Source organism: Melospiza georgiana, chromosome 12 (genome assembly GCF_028018845.1).
Source record: "Melospiza georgiana isolate bMelGeo1 chromosome 12, bMelGeo1.pri, whole genome shotgun sequence".
Taxonomy (NCBI): Eukaryota; Metazoa; Chordata; class Aves; order Passeriformes; family Passerellidae; genus Melospiza; species Melospiza georgiana.
Window position 1 is genome coordinate 5,407,723 of NC_080441.1, and position 12,458 is coordinate 5,420,180.

The 12,458-nt window shown below is 50.3% G+C and overlaps 1 protein-coding gene across 2 annotated transcripts in view; it reads right to left on the reverse strand.

The window, feature by feature from the left end:
• Positions 1 to 1,147: 1,147 nt before the first annotated feature.
• EDA (ectodysplasin A) overlaps positions 1,148 to 12,458 on the reverse strand; it is a 60,486-nt gene continuing 49,175 nt past the window's right edge. The window contains exons 3-8 of one of the 2 annotated variants that reach the window (XM_058032685.1): positions 10,281 to 10,310; positions 7,134 to 7,313; positions 6,318 to 6,352; positions 6,164 to 6,215; positions 3,704 to 3,828; positions 1,148 to 2,362 (exon numbers count right to left, since the gene is read on the reverse strand). In XM_058032685.1, coding sequence (XP_057888668.1) covers positions 2,111 to 2,362; positions 3,704 to 3,828; positions 6,164 to 6,215; positions 6,318 to 6,352; positions 7,134 to 7,313; positions 10,281 to 10,310 — 674 coding nt within the window. In that variant the 3' untranslated portion in view covers positions 1,148 to 2,110. Of the gene's footprint in view, positions 2,363 to 3,697; positions 3,829 to 6,163; positions 6,216 to 6,317; positions 6,353 to 7,133; positions 7,314 to 10,280; positions 10,311 to 12,458 lie in introns of both variants that reach the window. The other variant, XM_058032684.1, reaches the window with a different exon arrangement.

Genomic DNA, 12,458 nt, shown 5'->3' on the forward strand with positions numbered 1-12,458 from the left:
CAGAGCAGCCCATTTGTCACGCAGTTGTTTCCCGAAGTGCACGGCTCCTGTGAATAGCGAGGCCGCGGCCAACGCCGCTGCCCAGAGGAATTTTTGTCTCCCAATAACTGCAACACTTGGCAAGGGACATCACTCACTAGGGCTGGAGCCAGGAATGCTCCAGGCAGGGCGGACCCTCTGTGGCCACAGCACAGAGCTGGGACACGTCCCTCCCACACCCTGCAGGTGACCACGAGCCACCTCCGAATGCAGCCAGCACCCACAGATGGAATCACAGGATTGGGCTGGGAGGGATCTTATGGATCAAACAGTTCCACACCCTGCCATGGGCAGGGGGTGCTTTCACCAGCCCAGGGTGCTCCAAGCCCCATCCAACTTGCTTTGGACACTTCCATGGATCCAGGGGCATCTTGCCCTGTGCCAGGACCTCAGCACCATCACAGGGAAGGATTCCTTCCCAATGTCCCATCTATTCCTACCCTCTAGCAGTGGGGAGCCATTCCCCCTTGTCCTGTCACTCCAGGCCCTTGTGCAAAGTCCCTCTCCAGCTCTCCTGGAGCCCCTTGAAGCACTGAGTCCCCAAAACCTTCCCTGCTCCAGGCTGAAGATGTCACTTTGGGATTTGTCCCGTTTCTACACAAGCTGCAACTTCACTCCCCTCTTGAAAGCACAAACAGGCTCTGGAAAGAAACACAGGGAAACAAAACCCCAACCAAGCTGAGCAAGTGTGAGCCAAGGGCTGAGACAACAGAGCAATTTGTGCCTCTTATGGCTCAGAGCATCTTATGGCTTTAGGTCTCCCCAGCTGAGGGGAGGTAACGGGACAGAGTTGCTCAAGAAGCCAAAAGAAACAATAGTGTCCCAGCTCCTCTATTAGTCACCAGAAATCAAGTTATGACTAGACTCAGCAGGGCTCAGAGAAAAGAAAAAGTGGTGACTTCATGCTGGACCGGATTTTAAAATCCCATTTTTTTTCCTTTGCTAAAGTCTCCATCACCACTTATTTTAGGTAGAAGGGTGCCAAAAGGAAAGGGGTGGGGGGAGGAAGGCTAAAAACCACATCTAAAAGCAGGACAGTTGCTATTAAAACAGAAAAAAAAATCTCCTGTTTGAATATTTTATTCTTAAACATAACAAACTTCCTCCGAGTGTTGTCACAAGTACTTGTGGCTGCTCTACGTGGCTCGGTGAAGCCTGTAGAAATGTGTTCTGGTTTGCAAAATATTAATTAAAAAGAACAAAACAAAACTCCCCCCCCCCAAACAAAACAAAACAAAACAAAAAAACCAAAACAAAACCAAAATACCCCCAACCCAACTCAACTTGCTGTAACAGCAGCAGTACTTGAAGGCAGCCCCCGCTGGGGCAAGGTTACCTCTGGGGTAAGGGCAGGAGCTGAAAGGAGCAGAGGCCTGGACCCGGGAATCGGCGTTTTCTTTGGGATTTGGTGGTTTCTGGAATGTGGAGGCAGTTTCCTATCTGCTAAGCCTGCTCTAGTTACTCCTCTTCCTCTCGCACTTCCTGCTTTTGCTTCCAAGCTCTAGGTCGAGGCACTTTTCCTCCTCCTCCTCCTGAGGATGAATGTAAACACCACTGACCCTATCTCACGCACCTCCCCTCGCCCCCCAGCCCTTCCAGCTCCCCCTGGGAAGGCAGGGAGCCAGAACCCCCTTCCTGGCTGTGGTTAGCGTGCACATGCAGGAGCCTGGCTGGGATTTGGGGACAGGAGTCCGTGTCCTCCCGCTCCCTCCTGCCTGGGATGCTCCTGCCAGCGCCAACATCCGAGCAGAGCCCCCAGCTCTCCCAGCAAGCCTCGTGTGAAGGTCACAGAGCAGAGTATCAGTGCAGTAATACTTGAAATACTGAGACAAGGCACACCCAACAGCCTTTCCTCCTCACAACGCTCTCCCCACCAGCTTTTTGGTTTGATCCGAGTCTCCCCGCGAGTCACAGAGGACAATTGTGCTTCCTGCATTCACATATAGGAATAAATAGCTCTGGATCAGTTTCCTTTATGGCCGGATTACAGAACCCCTGAAATACTGATAGGCTTTATGAACAGCAGCACTGGGCAGTTCCGTGGGCGTCCCTGGCCACGCCAAGTTCCTCTCTAGGACGCGGGTGCATCTCCCAGGCGGATGGCCCCAAAGAAAGTCGTGTGCTTGCTCATGTTGATGGAGATGTCAGCGTGGACCATCTTCACAGCAATCTTCTGCCTGGCCTTGAGCAGGCACACGCCGGCCGTGTAGCAGGTGTTGAAGTTGGTCTTGCCGGTCTCGATGCTGCGAGTGCATTGCAGAAAGGGCTTCTCGTCCACCACCACCTCGTAGCTGGCGAAATCGGTGAAGTTGATGTAGTAGACCTGATGTGAAGCAGGGGGGAGAAAGGCGTCAGGGAGGGGGTTTGGGTGTGGGGAGCAAGTGCAGCGTCCTGGGGGTGTGTGCAGCTCCTGCTGGCCCCAACACCTGCACTCACAGGTGACTTGTCCCAAACCAACCAGGAGCCTCTTTTATTCCACTTCAGACTGACCCAAGCATGCAAAACCCCCTGAATCCGTGTGCCTAAGGCTGAGCTACCATCCTGCTTATTTCACACACCTGCACAGAGCCATGCAGGACCCCCTGCGTGCTACAGCAGCTTCTCACCCCACACACAGACACACACATTCCACTGAAGGCCTCTTGCACTTACCTGGCCAGTCCTGCTTCCTGGTGCCAGGAGCCTCCTTTAGTGGTGACATCAGAACTGCCCTAAGGTGGCCTGGGAGCTGCCTCCTGGGTACTGGACTCGGTGCTTGCACAGGCACGAGCTATTACAGGGAAAAGGCTCCCCCAACCTCCACAGCTTGGAAGGAAATCACCTCACAGTGCTGCTACTGATTGAACACCCTGACTTCTTCCAAGGCTCTGTGACTCTACTTGCCCTCACTTAACCCTCTCCCACACTCTGATTCCAAACAGCTGCAGGAGGAAGACCTGTCCAAGGAGAAGTCAGTCTCAGGGAGCTGCTTCATCCTGAGAAAGGAAATCCAGCCCTTTTGGAGGCAGGAGCTGCCTGAACACTGAATCCCTTTTTGCTCCTTGATGGACCACAAATGATGAGGCTTCACTGGTCCAACACTGTGGCCAGCAATCAACATCTTGTGAAACAATTATACTTTGGCCCATGTGGAGTTGTATTTTCTGTCCCCATCCAAACTGGACACGTGTCACCTATTCCATGGAAGAGCACCTGACATCCATGGTCCACTTCATCCCAGAGCTGGCTCTGGGGAGGAGCTACACAGATCTGGGGAGGCAAACGGAGTCACCTGGGCTGGAATCTGGCCAAACCACCTGGACTGGGAGTCCTGTGCTTCCAGAGTGACACAGCTCCAAAATAACCACAAACGACCAGAGTTTGGGTCTTTTAAAGCACTGAGCTCAGTGTCCTGCCTGCAGGGAGGTTTGGAAGGGCCGGGATATAGATAAGCAGAGGGATAACCCCGAGATTGGCTGGTGTGGGGTGTGCTTTCAGTGACTAATCCCTGGCGGGCGGTGTCCTGGCGGTGACAGGGGTGTGACACTCCTCCCCACACCCCTCCTGAGCCGAACACAAGCTGCTGGCATTTGTCTGTTGTCTGGAGCCCTCTCGTGGTTCATGCAAGGCTTCCACCGGAACACAAGAATAGGAGGAGTTAGCCTAGGACCGTACTCACTTCTACCTGACTATAGATGAAGTATGTGCCGTCCACCAGTACCTCCAGCTCCCCACTGCGGGCATGCAGCTTAAACACCTTGGGGTTCAGAGTGATGCGAGACCAGTCATTGAGGACTCCACCTGAAAGATCTCAGTATGAGAAAACGGCGGTCACTCAGTACCCGTCAGGAGGAAAGCGCAGGAGCAACACAAACACAGTCACAGCACCACGGGGAGCAGGGAACTCACAGGGGGATCCCAGGATTACACACCAGGGAGTGGGAGCAGGGACTCCTCTCTAGCTCTGAGCACACACCATGGCTTGTGACATCACCTGTCCTCCCAGCCCTCTGTGTTCTCCACCTCAAAATCCAGTGTAGGGCCTGTTGTGCTCTGCTTATCCCAGGGCTGGACATGGACCTGCCTCCTCCTGACCCTGCAGCTGAGCTTGTTTGATCCCTATTCCCTACTGTGTGCATGGGAATGGTCACCAGAGAACCATCATGGAATGGTTTGGATGGGAAGGGATCTTAAAACTCATCCCATTCCATCCCCTTCCATAGGCAGAGACACCTTACACTATCCCAGGTTGCTCCAAGTCCTGTCCAACCTGGCCTTGGACACTTCCAGGGATGGGGCAGCCACAGCTTCTCTGAGCATCCTGTGCCAGGGCCTCTCCACCCTCACAGGGAAGGATTTCTTCCCAATCTCCCAACTAAATCTACCTTCCTTCAGTTAAAAGCCATTCTTTCTTGTCCTGTCAGCCCAGGCCCTTGTCCCAAATCCTTCTCCAGCTCTCCTGGAGTCTCTTTAGGCACTGGAAGGGGTTCCCTGGAGCTTTTTCTTCTCCAGGCAAATGGAGGCCAGCTTTGGGTCACACAATTGATTTTAATTCTGGGGTTCCTTGACTTCACCATTCTCAACTTTGTAATTGGGATAATTATAACAAAACTTTTGCCTTTACAACGCCTAAGGTTTCAAAAAGCCAGAATAACAAGGAAGTAGGAAATTGCATCATATCTCACAACACAATAATCCCTCAATATACGGATTTATGGATCCACCACCCAGTCCTCTGGGATTACTGGGATAACCTAGGGACAGACTTGGCTATGAGCCCCAAACTGAGCCAATCTCTGTAGGTGCCTCAGTTTGTCAAATCCCACTCTTTTCCTCTCAGTCTCCATCTGCCTCTCCTCTCCCTGCTGGATGGGCCTTTTACTTAAGAGTTGGACTCGATGATCCTTGTGAGTCCCTTCCAACTCAGATTATTCTGTGCATCAGCTGGAGCTCTCCAGGCTGGCAGCTGGACAGCATTCCTGGCTCCCAGCTCTGGATTGTTCCTGAGCAGCAGGGAAGGACACTCACAGGGCATTCCCACTCTTAGAGAGCAGCGTTATCCCTCTGGAAACCCTCAGCATCCCCAGTCATGAAGGGAAAATTGCTTTCTGAACGTAAGCAAACAGCAGCTTTTCCCTCACATTGTTCCTGGGAACGGGCGGTTTCCTTTTCATTCTGGGGATCTGCAAGCACAAATCCCTGTCCATGAGAAATTCCAGCTGCCACTGCTCACAGGGAAAGCTGCCTTCCCCCAGGAGCAGTGGCCAGCCCTCCCCATCCCATGTGTGAGGCAGGGATTCATGGACAGGGATCCTGCAGCCCCTTCCTGCAGCCCCCACCCTCAGGAGTCCCTCCCAGCCTGGGATTGGGGTGAGGATGGATGGATGGATGGATGGATGGATGGATGGATGGATGGATGGATGGATGGATGGATGGATGGATGGATGGATGGATGGATGGGGTCCCTGGGGAGCTGCACGTGGGGACTCAGGGAGGGGACAAGCCAGCTCCTGTCCAGCACAGCCAGAGCAGGGAGGCAGGAGGTGAGGAATGAGCCCCAGCTGTTGGCAGGGAGAGCAGCAACTTGAGGAGAATTTGGATGGGGATGTGGGAAGGAGGAGGAGGAAAGCAAGGAGCTGCCTGTGGATGGGAAATGGCTTGGCAGGATCTGGGATTAAAGGCTGTTGGTGGGGACAGAGGTGCTCAGGGGACCTCAGGAAGAGCTGGACAACACCTCTGCGTCCTCTCACCACTGGGTCTTCCCTGCCTTAAATTCCTGGGAAACTGGAGGAAAATGGGCAAATGAGGAAGAGATAGGACAAGGATCCACCGAGGGCTTAAAATAGAATGGGGGGAAAAAAGGCCTGGTCATGGAGGGGCTGGGGAGGCACGAGATGTACCTGGAGGTCAGGGAGAGGGAGATTCAGGGGGACAGAATTACTGGGGTGGGCAGGGCAGGGATAATCTGGGAGATACACAGGAGCTATGGGGAAATGGAGGTGGAGACTCCACACAAGACTCTTCTGGGGCAGTCTGGGCAGGGGTATTGGAGAACAGGGATGGGCAGGGATCATCTTGGAGCTGTGTCATGGGATGGACTGGGATCCAGGAGGGGCTCTTCCCACAATTATCAAGAGATCCTTACCATTCTTCACTTGGATTGCTGAGCCTTGGCCTTGGAGATGGACCACAGCTGGCTGCAAGGGAAAGCACAGGGATTGAGGATTAATGGGAAGCACCGTGCCAGTCCACAAAAATGCCCCCCAAAGCTGGGTTTTTCCATGGAAAGATCAACCCACCTGGATGTCTCTGGAGCTGGCCTTGTCTGTGGCACCTGCAAAAGGCAATTCCACATCATTGAGGAGGGTTGAATGAAAAATCCCATAAATAAAACTTATTTTATCCCAAAAGAACCCTTAAACCCCCTCATAAATAACCTTTTTTTTACCCCAAAATAACCCTGAAACCCCACATAAATTACTTTTCTTACTCCATAATAACCACTAAAACTCCATATTAACAGAAGGAGAGATATGGGGTGCAGGTAATATTAAAATATATAAAACATACATATTCAATATTTAAAAATATTTAAAAATATACAAGGAAGAAAAAGACCCATTCTACATTTCCCTAGTTTATTCCTGGCATTTCTGTCCAGCTATCAAAATTCTTTATTATTCAATGGGCTTCCACTAGAAGGAAAAATTGCACAACCCACTCCCTGATCCACAGCAGGAATAAAACCTCTTGGCTGCCAAGCTGCCAAGTTTCCCTCTGCAGGTCATCCACTCCATCTCCCTTCCCTGGGAGCCAAATCCTAATTAGGGAGGGGATGCCTGTGGCAGCACAGCATGGAGCTGAGGGGCTCCTGCTGCTCCCAGCCATTCAGAGCCACAGAATCCCAGAAATCCAGCATGGTTTGGGTTGGAAGGAACCTTAAAGCCCATCCTGCTGCCATGGCAGGGACTCCTTCCACAGGCTGCTCCCAGGACACGGCCCAGCACACCCCAGTCCTGCTCCAGGCCTTTGTGCCATGGCATTGGGACACTCTGGTGACATCTCCAGCATTCCCACTGCCCAGCCTGGAGCAGAGAGCTTGGATGGATGCTTACCTGAGGGGCCCTGCAGGCCGGGGGGTCCCTGAGGGCCCGGGGGGCCAGGGGGGCCGGGCGGGCCCATGACGGTGGTGCCTGGAATGCCGGGGATGCCGGGAATGCCGGGGGGACCCTGCGGCCCGGGAGGCCCCGGTGGCCCTTGGGGACCGTTGGGCCCTGGAGGACCAGCCTTTTTACCTGGAAAACACAAGGACAGGCCTCACTGGGGCTGCAGGGAATGGGAGCCTGGGGATGGATCACTCCTGGCTCAGCACAGCCGGGGTTGGGGTCCTACGGCTCCACGCCATGAGGACAACGCTGCCAGCAGGGCAGGAACAGGTGCCCACCCTGCAGGCTCCTTCCTGGTGGGAATTACACTGAAACGAGGCATGGGGGCTCTCTGGGGCCTCCTAAAGGATGGAGGCTCAGGGGGGCTCTGGTTCACTCTGCCCTCAGCATGGGGTCACTCCTCAAGTCCCATGCCCTGGGGCTGGTCACATCCCTACACACCTGGGATCATCTCGATGCAGTCAGGATGCTCCCACAGCATGTTCTAATGCACCCAGCCATGGCTGGGCTATTCTGGACCACACAAACCACTCTGCAGTTGCTGTATTTGCTGGGTTTTGACGGAAAACAGGGATAATCTTTCCTACCTGTTGCACAGGATTAGGACTGGGAGATGATCCCCATGGCTTGGTCTCCTCCAGAGGGCAGTTCAGAGCTGAGCTCCAGCTCTTCCCCAGCGTTGCTGGAGGAGCCCCTGTGCTGCTCGTGCCTCAAAATAATTCAATATTTTGGATTTGGGAAGGACTAACCCCATCCAGGGGATGGAAACATGGGGGAATTGTTACAATCACAGATGCCAGACTGGTTTGGGTTGGAAAGGACCTTAAAGCCCATCCAGTCCCACCTTCCACTAGCCCAGGCTGCTCCAAGCCCTGTCCAAGCTGGCCTTGGACACTTCCAGGGATCCAGGGGCAGCCACAGTTTCCCTGGATAACCTGTCCCAGTATTTTACCAGCCTAGTGGTAAAAATCTTCTTCCCTACCATGATCCTCAAACACCCCACAGGTCCCAAGGAAGAGAAATTACACAACCACATCAGGAATGACTCCTACATACAGAGAGTGGGATGAAAGAAACTCTGCAGGGAAAGCCTGGTCCCCACTCTCCTGATTTTCCTGACAAATTGATGTTCTTTTGATGTAGGTTTTAAAATGCGACTTTGGAACAGCTTTTCTGCCAAGGAACATAAACAGAGTAAAATCTCTTCAATTGCTGCCACAAGGTCCCCAGTAGGACAGAATTAAACTCATATTTAGATGACAGCAGCAGTTGGGATATGAAATTATAGTTGTTGGAATAGTTTCTGAGCACATTTATGTACTTGTTTCTCTACTAATATCCATCCTTGTAATGGACAGAAGTGTGAGGACAAATCCATCTGTTTTAGCACAGGACTGGGAATCTCTAGGTGGCCACTAGCCAGGAGCAAGGACATCAGGGTGGGACAACTGTGGACATAATTTAGATGTGCAGAAAATGAAGTTAAAGTAAGCAGGGGTGAGTAAAGCCACACTGGTATCCTAGAAAAAGTGGGAAAAGGCTTCAGGAACAAATCTCCACAGCAGTATTTCTCCCCAAATCAGCAGCCATGACTTCCTACCTGAGCTGGCCACAATCCAGACCTCCTCTAATCCAGTACTTCTCTTCAGGATGATGGCCTGCTTTGGAAATGATCACCTTGAACCTTTTTCCCAACACCAAACTCCTCTCACTGACATCCCTCCAATCCAGGCCCTCCCAAGGGAGGACTGCAGCCACGGAGTTGGGAATGCTGCTGCTGTCACTCCAGGCTTCCCTTCCCAAGAGGGAGGCACATCACAGCTGGTTTAACTCATCTGCCTCCAAAATCTGCTCTGCTACTCAGGGAGCTGCTGCTTGAGCAGTGACACAATTGCTCATCCCAGCCACACATTTCTGTGCCTTTCCCTCCTCCGAGGCACTTCAACCATTTCTCTGCATTAACAAACCTCACAAGACATAAGATATTCTGTTTATTATCTGATAGCTCCCTTGTCAGGTCTCCAAGGAGGGTCCCAGCACCCAAATCCCAGCCTGCCAAATCTCCCATGTCCATACCCACAGGCTTTGAAACTCAGAGCAGGCAAAAGCAGGGAGTTCTCCATAATCCTTACTCATCAAACAATGAACTGGAACTCTAAAGGAATTAAATATGACAATACCATAAAATTAAGCTATTTTATACAGCTGTATGCAATCCAGCTCCACAAGATCCCCTTGCCCCTCTGGAATTGCTCCGGAGGCTGCAGCCATCCGTTGTTATTTGTGGGGCTGATTGAACGCGGGCTGAGCTTTGTTAGGACAAACTTCTCCAACATACAATTTTACGCTGCTTCTCGGGGTAAATACAAACAAAGTTGCTAAGTGTGGCCTGTTCCCACCTCTCAGCTGTGGCTCTGGAGTTTGCATCCAAAGATTAGAGCCATTTGATGTGCAACTGCAGTAGTACAGACATTGAAAACGCAACTGCTCCATCCTTGGACTTGCTCAAACTCCTGGAACTAAATGTGGGACCCTATGTGTGGGACCTAAGTGTGGGACTCTAAGTGTTCCCAGCAGTCCCACAGAAACAAGGATGGCATCAGGAACCCCCCACAACAGGGCTGCCTGAATAACCCAAATCCCAACAATCCACTGCAAACTGCCTGAGGAACATCACGAAATCCACAAAACCTCGAGGGCTGAGCAACACTCAAAAGGGGCTCATAAAATGATAATTTGGAGGTTAAAACAAGGAAAAGCAGAATGCAAAATGTGTTCATGCTGAGTTTGGTGGGTCTGAAGGAGAATCCAAGCTGCAAGTTGGCAGGACTGGGATGAAAGCCAAGGCAGGAAAACAGCAACAGCTCCTGGTATTTGGTACTGACTCAACTCAACTTTTCAATCGCAGAATCTTCAGGATTACTTCTGTACGATGTAATTAACTTCTTTCAGTGTTTAAGGAAGTTTTAAGGGGTGCTTGTGGGTGTTATTTCAGCCTTTCCTCGAGAGGGAAGCTGCCATTGGTTTCTCCTTTGTATTGGCTGAAGAGAATTCACAAAGCACAGAGAGGAAAATCCAGTTAAAAGTCAAACTTACCCTTTTTCTTGTTTTTCACTGAACTTGGACCTACAAAGCGGAAAAGAAGAAAGAAAATTAGTGAAATTCAGTGATCATTTCATCAGAGAAAATCCCCATTGCCATTTTATTTTTCAAGTGGACAATGGATGTATTTGTGGCCCATGCAGCAGCACAGGAATGGTCTCAGCTGAGAGCAGTAACCCAAATTTCAGAGCATCACAGAGTGGTTGGGGTTTGAAGGGACCTTTAAAGATCATCTGGTCCAACCCCCTGCTGACTCCTTGTGAGCCAAGTTGTTTAAAAATAAGAATAAAACACTAAAAAACCACAAAAGCAAAGAATTATTCTGAACTGGCTGTTTGAAACAATGGGAACCCAAATCTCCCGAGCACAGAGAGAAAATATTTACAGTGGATCTGAGAAATGACAGGACTTTGTGAGCTGAGGCTGAAGTGTGAAACATATTCCACTGCTTCCCCAAGAATTCATCATGTATGGGAATTAACTTCAAAAATCCCCAAATACTCCCTTGCTATTCATCAAGAAAATCCCACTAAAACCTGGGGTTTAGCACAGCAATGACTGAAATCACCTTTAACTGAAATAAAATTATAACCAACTGAAAGTAATGAGGTTGCTTTCAGTCTGAGGGGGTGGGGAAAGGTAAATTCCCAACAGAAAAGCCATTTCCCCATAGATAGGTAGAGGAAAGACAGGAAAAGAACCAGAGAAATTACCCATCAACTTTACTGATGCTTTTCCAACAGAAATATTGATTTTCCCACATTGTGCTGTTGGGTCATGGGAAAATGATGGTATTATCTATAAAAGGCATTATCTGTAAAAGACATTACCTATAAATGGGAGATTATATAATTTATATAATTTAAGGGAGTAATTCCTCCCTGTGAGGGTCTGGCACAGGTTGCTCAGAGAAGCTGTGGCTGCCCCATCCTTGGAAGTGTCCAAGGCCAGGCTGGACAGGGCTTGGAGCAACCTGGAATAGTGGAAGATGTCCCTGCCCATGGGGATGAATGAGCTTTAAGATCCTTCCATCTAAATGATAATTTCTGCTCATTTACTATTTTTTTCTAATACTCAAAGGTTGGACAACACATGGATTCCTAACAATGCCATCCCAGTATACCACTAGGGAGTCACACCAAATTGCAAAACCTTTTAGGCCGGACAACCAGGCTCCTGATTCTGCACTTCTGAGCCCCACCAGTCTTCATTGTAGCCACCAGCCACTGAACAACATTAGAAGAGTGGAAAAAAAATCCCATTTAAAGATCCCAGCCCATCCCAGCCCAGCGAGACGCGAGCGGCTGTGCCTCGGCAGCCCTCGGAGTCACGAGAGTTTATTTCATGTTCCATAGATCCCACCATTAGCACCAGAACCAGAGTGAAAGTACAAATAGCTGTGGCCAGCCAGACACATTTGGGCTGGCTGGATCCAATTAGCTTCAAAGATGACTGGGAGGAATGAGAACCACATGGGATGTCAATGTTCGCAGTCTATATTACAACACACGCATCTGTTCCAGGCACGACAGAGAGAGATGTTATGGATCTGCAAGTGGAGCTTTCGACAGACACAAAAGTATTCCTGACACGAGGGGGGAAAAAAACTCAGGATTATTAAGCTTGGGAGCTTCTGAGTCTCTCTGGGGTTTGCATCTGTTCGCCTCCCGAGAGCAGGGGGGGATCGTTTAATTGGAGCACAGAGCTGAAGCTTCTGATACAGCAGAATTTCCCTTGGTTCTGCTCAAAATGGGAAGTTCGTGAGCTACTGCTCCATTTAGGCTAAAATGGTAATAAATTACTGGGTCTAAGCTGAGGGCCACCAAAATTTCAGATCAGTATTCCTCTCAGGTGCTGAGGTGTTGAAGCATAAGGTTTGAAAACTTGCCTAGATGTGCAGAGGAGAAAAATGGTAACTAAAAAATCCTTTCTGCCAGGGTTTTCAGAAGCCACAACCCAATGTTTAAACATCAAACTTGTTATAATATTTTAAAATACTTTTCAAAATATTTAAGCTTGTTAAATGCAATGGTTGAACACACAGATAATATAATTATAATATAATGGATACCCCATTCCCTGGAAGTGTCTAAGGCCAGGCTGGATGGGTCTTGGAGCAACCTGGGATAGGGGAAGGTGTCCCTGCTCATGGCAGGGCAATGAGGTGAGTGT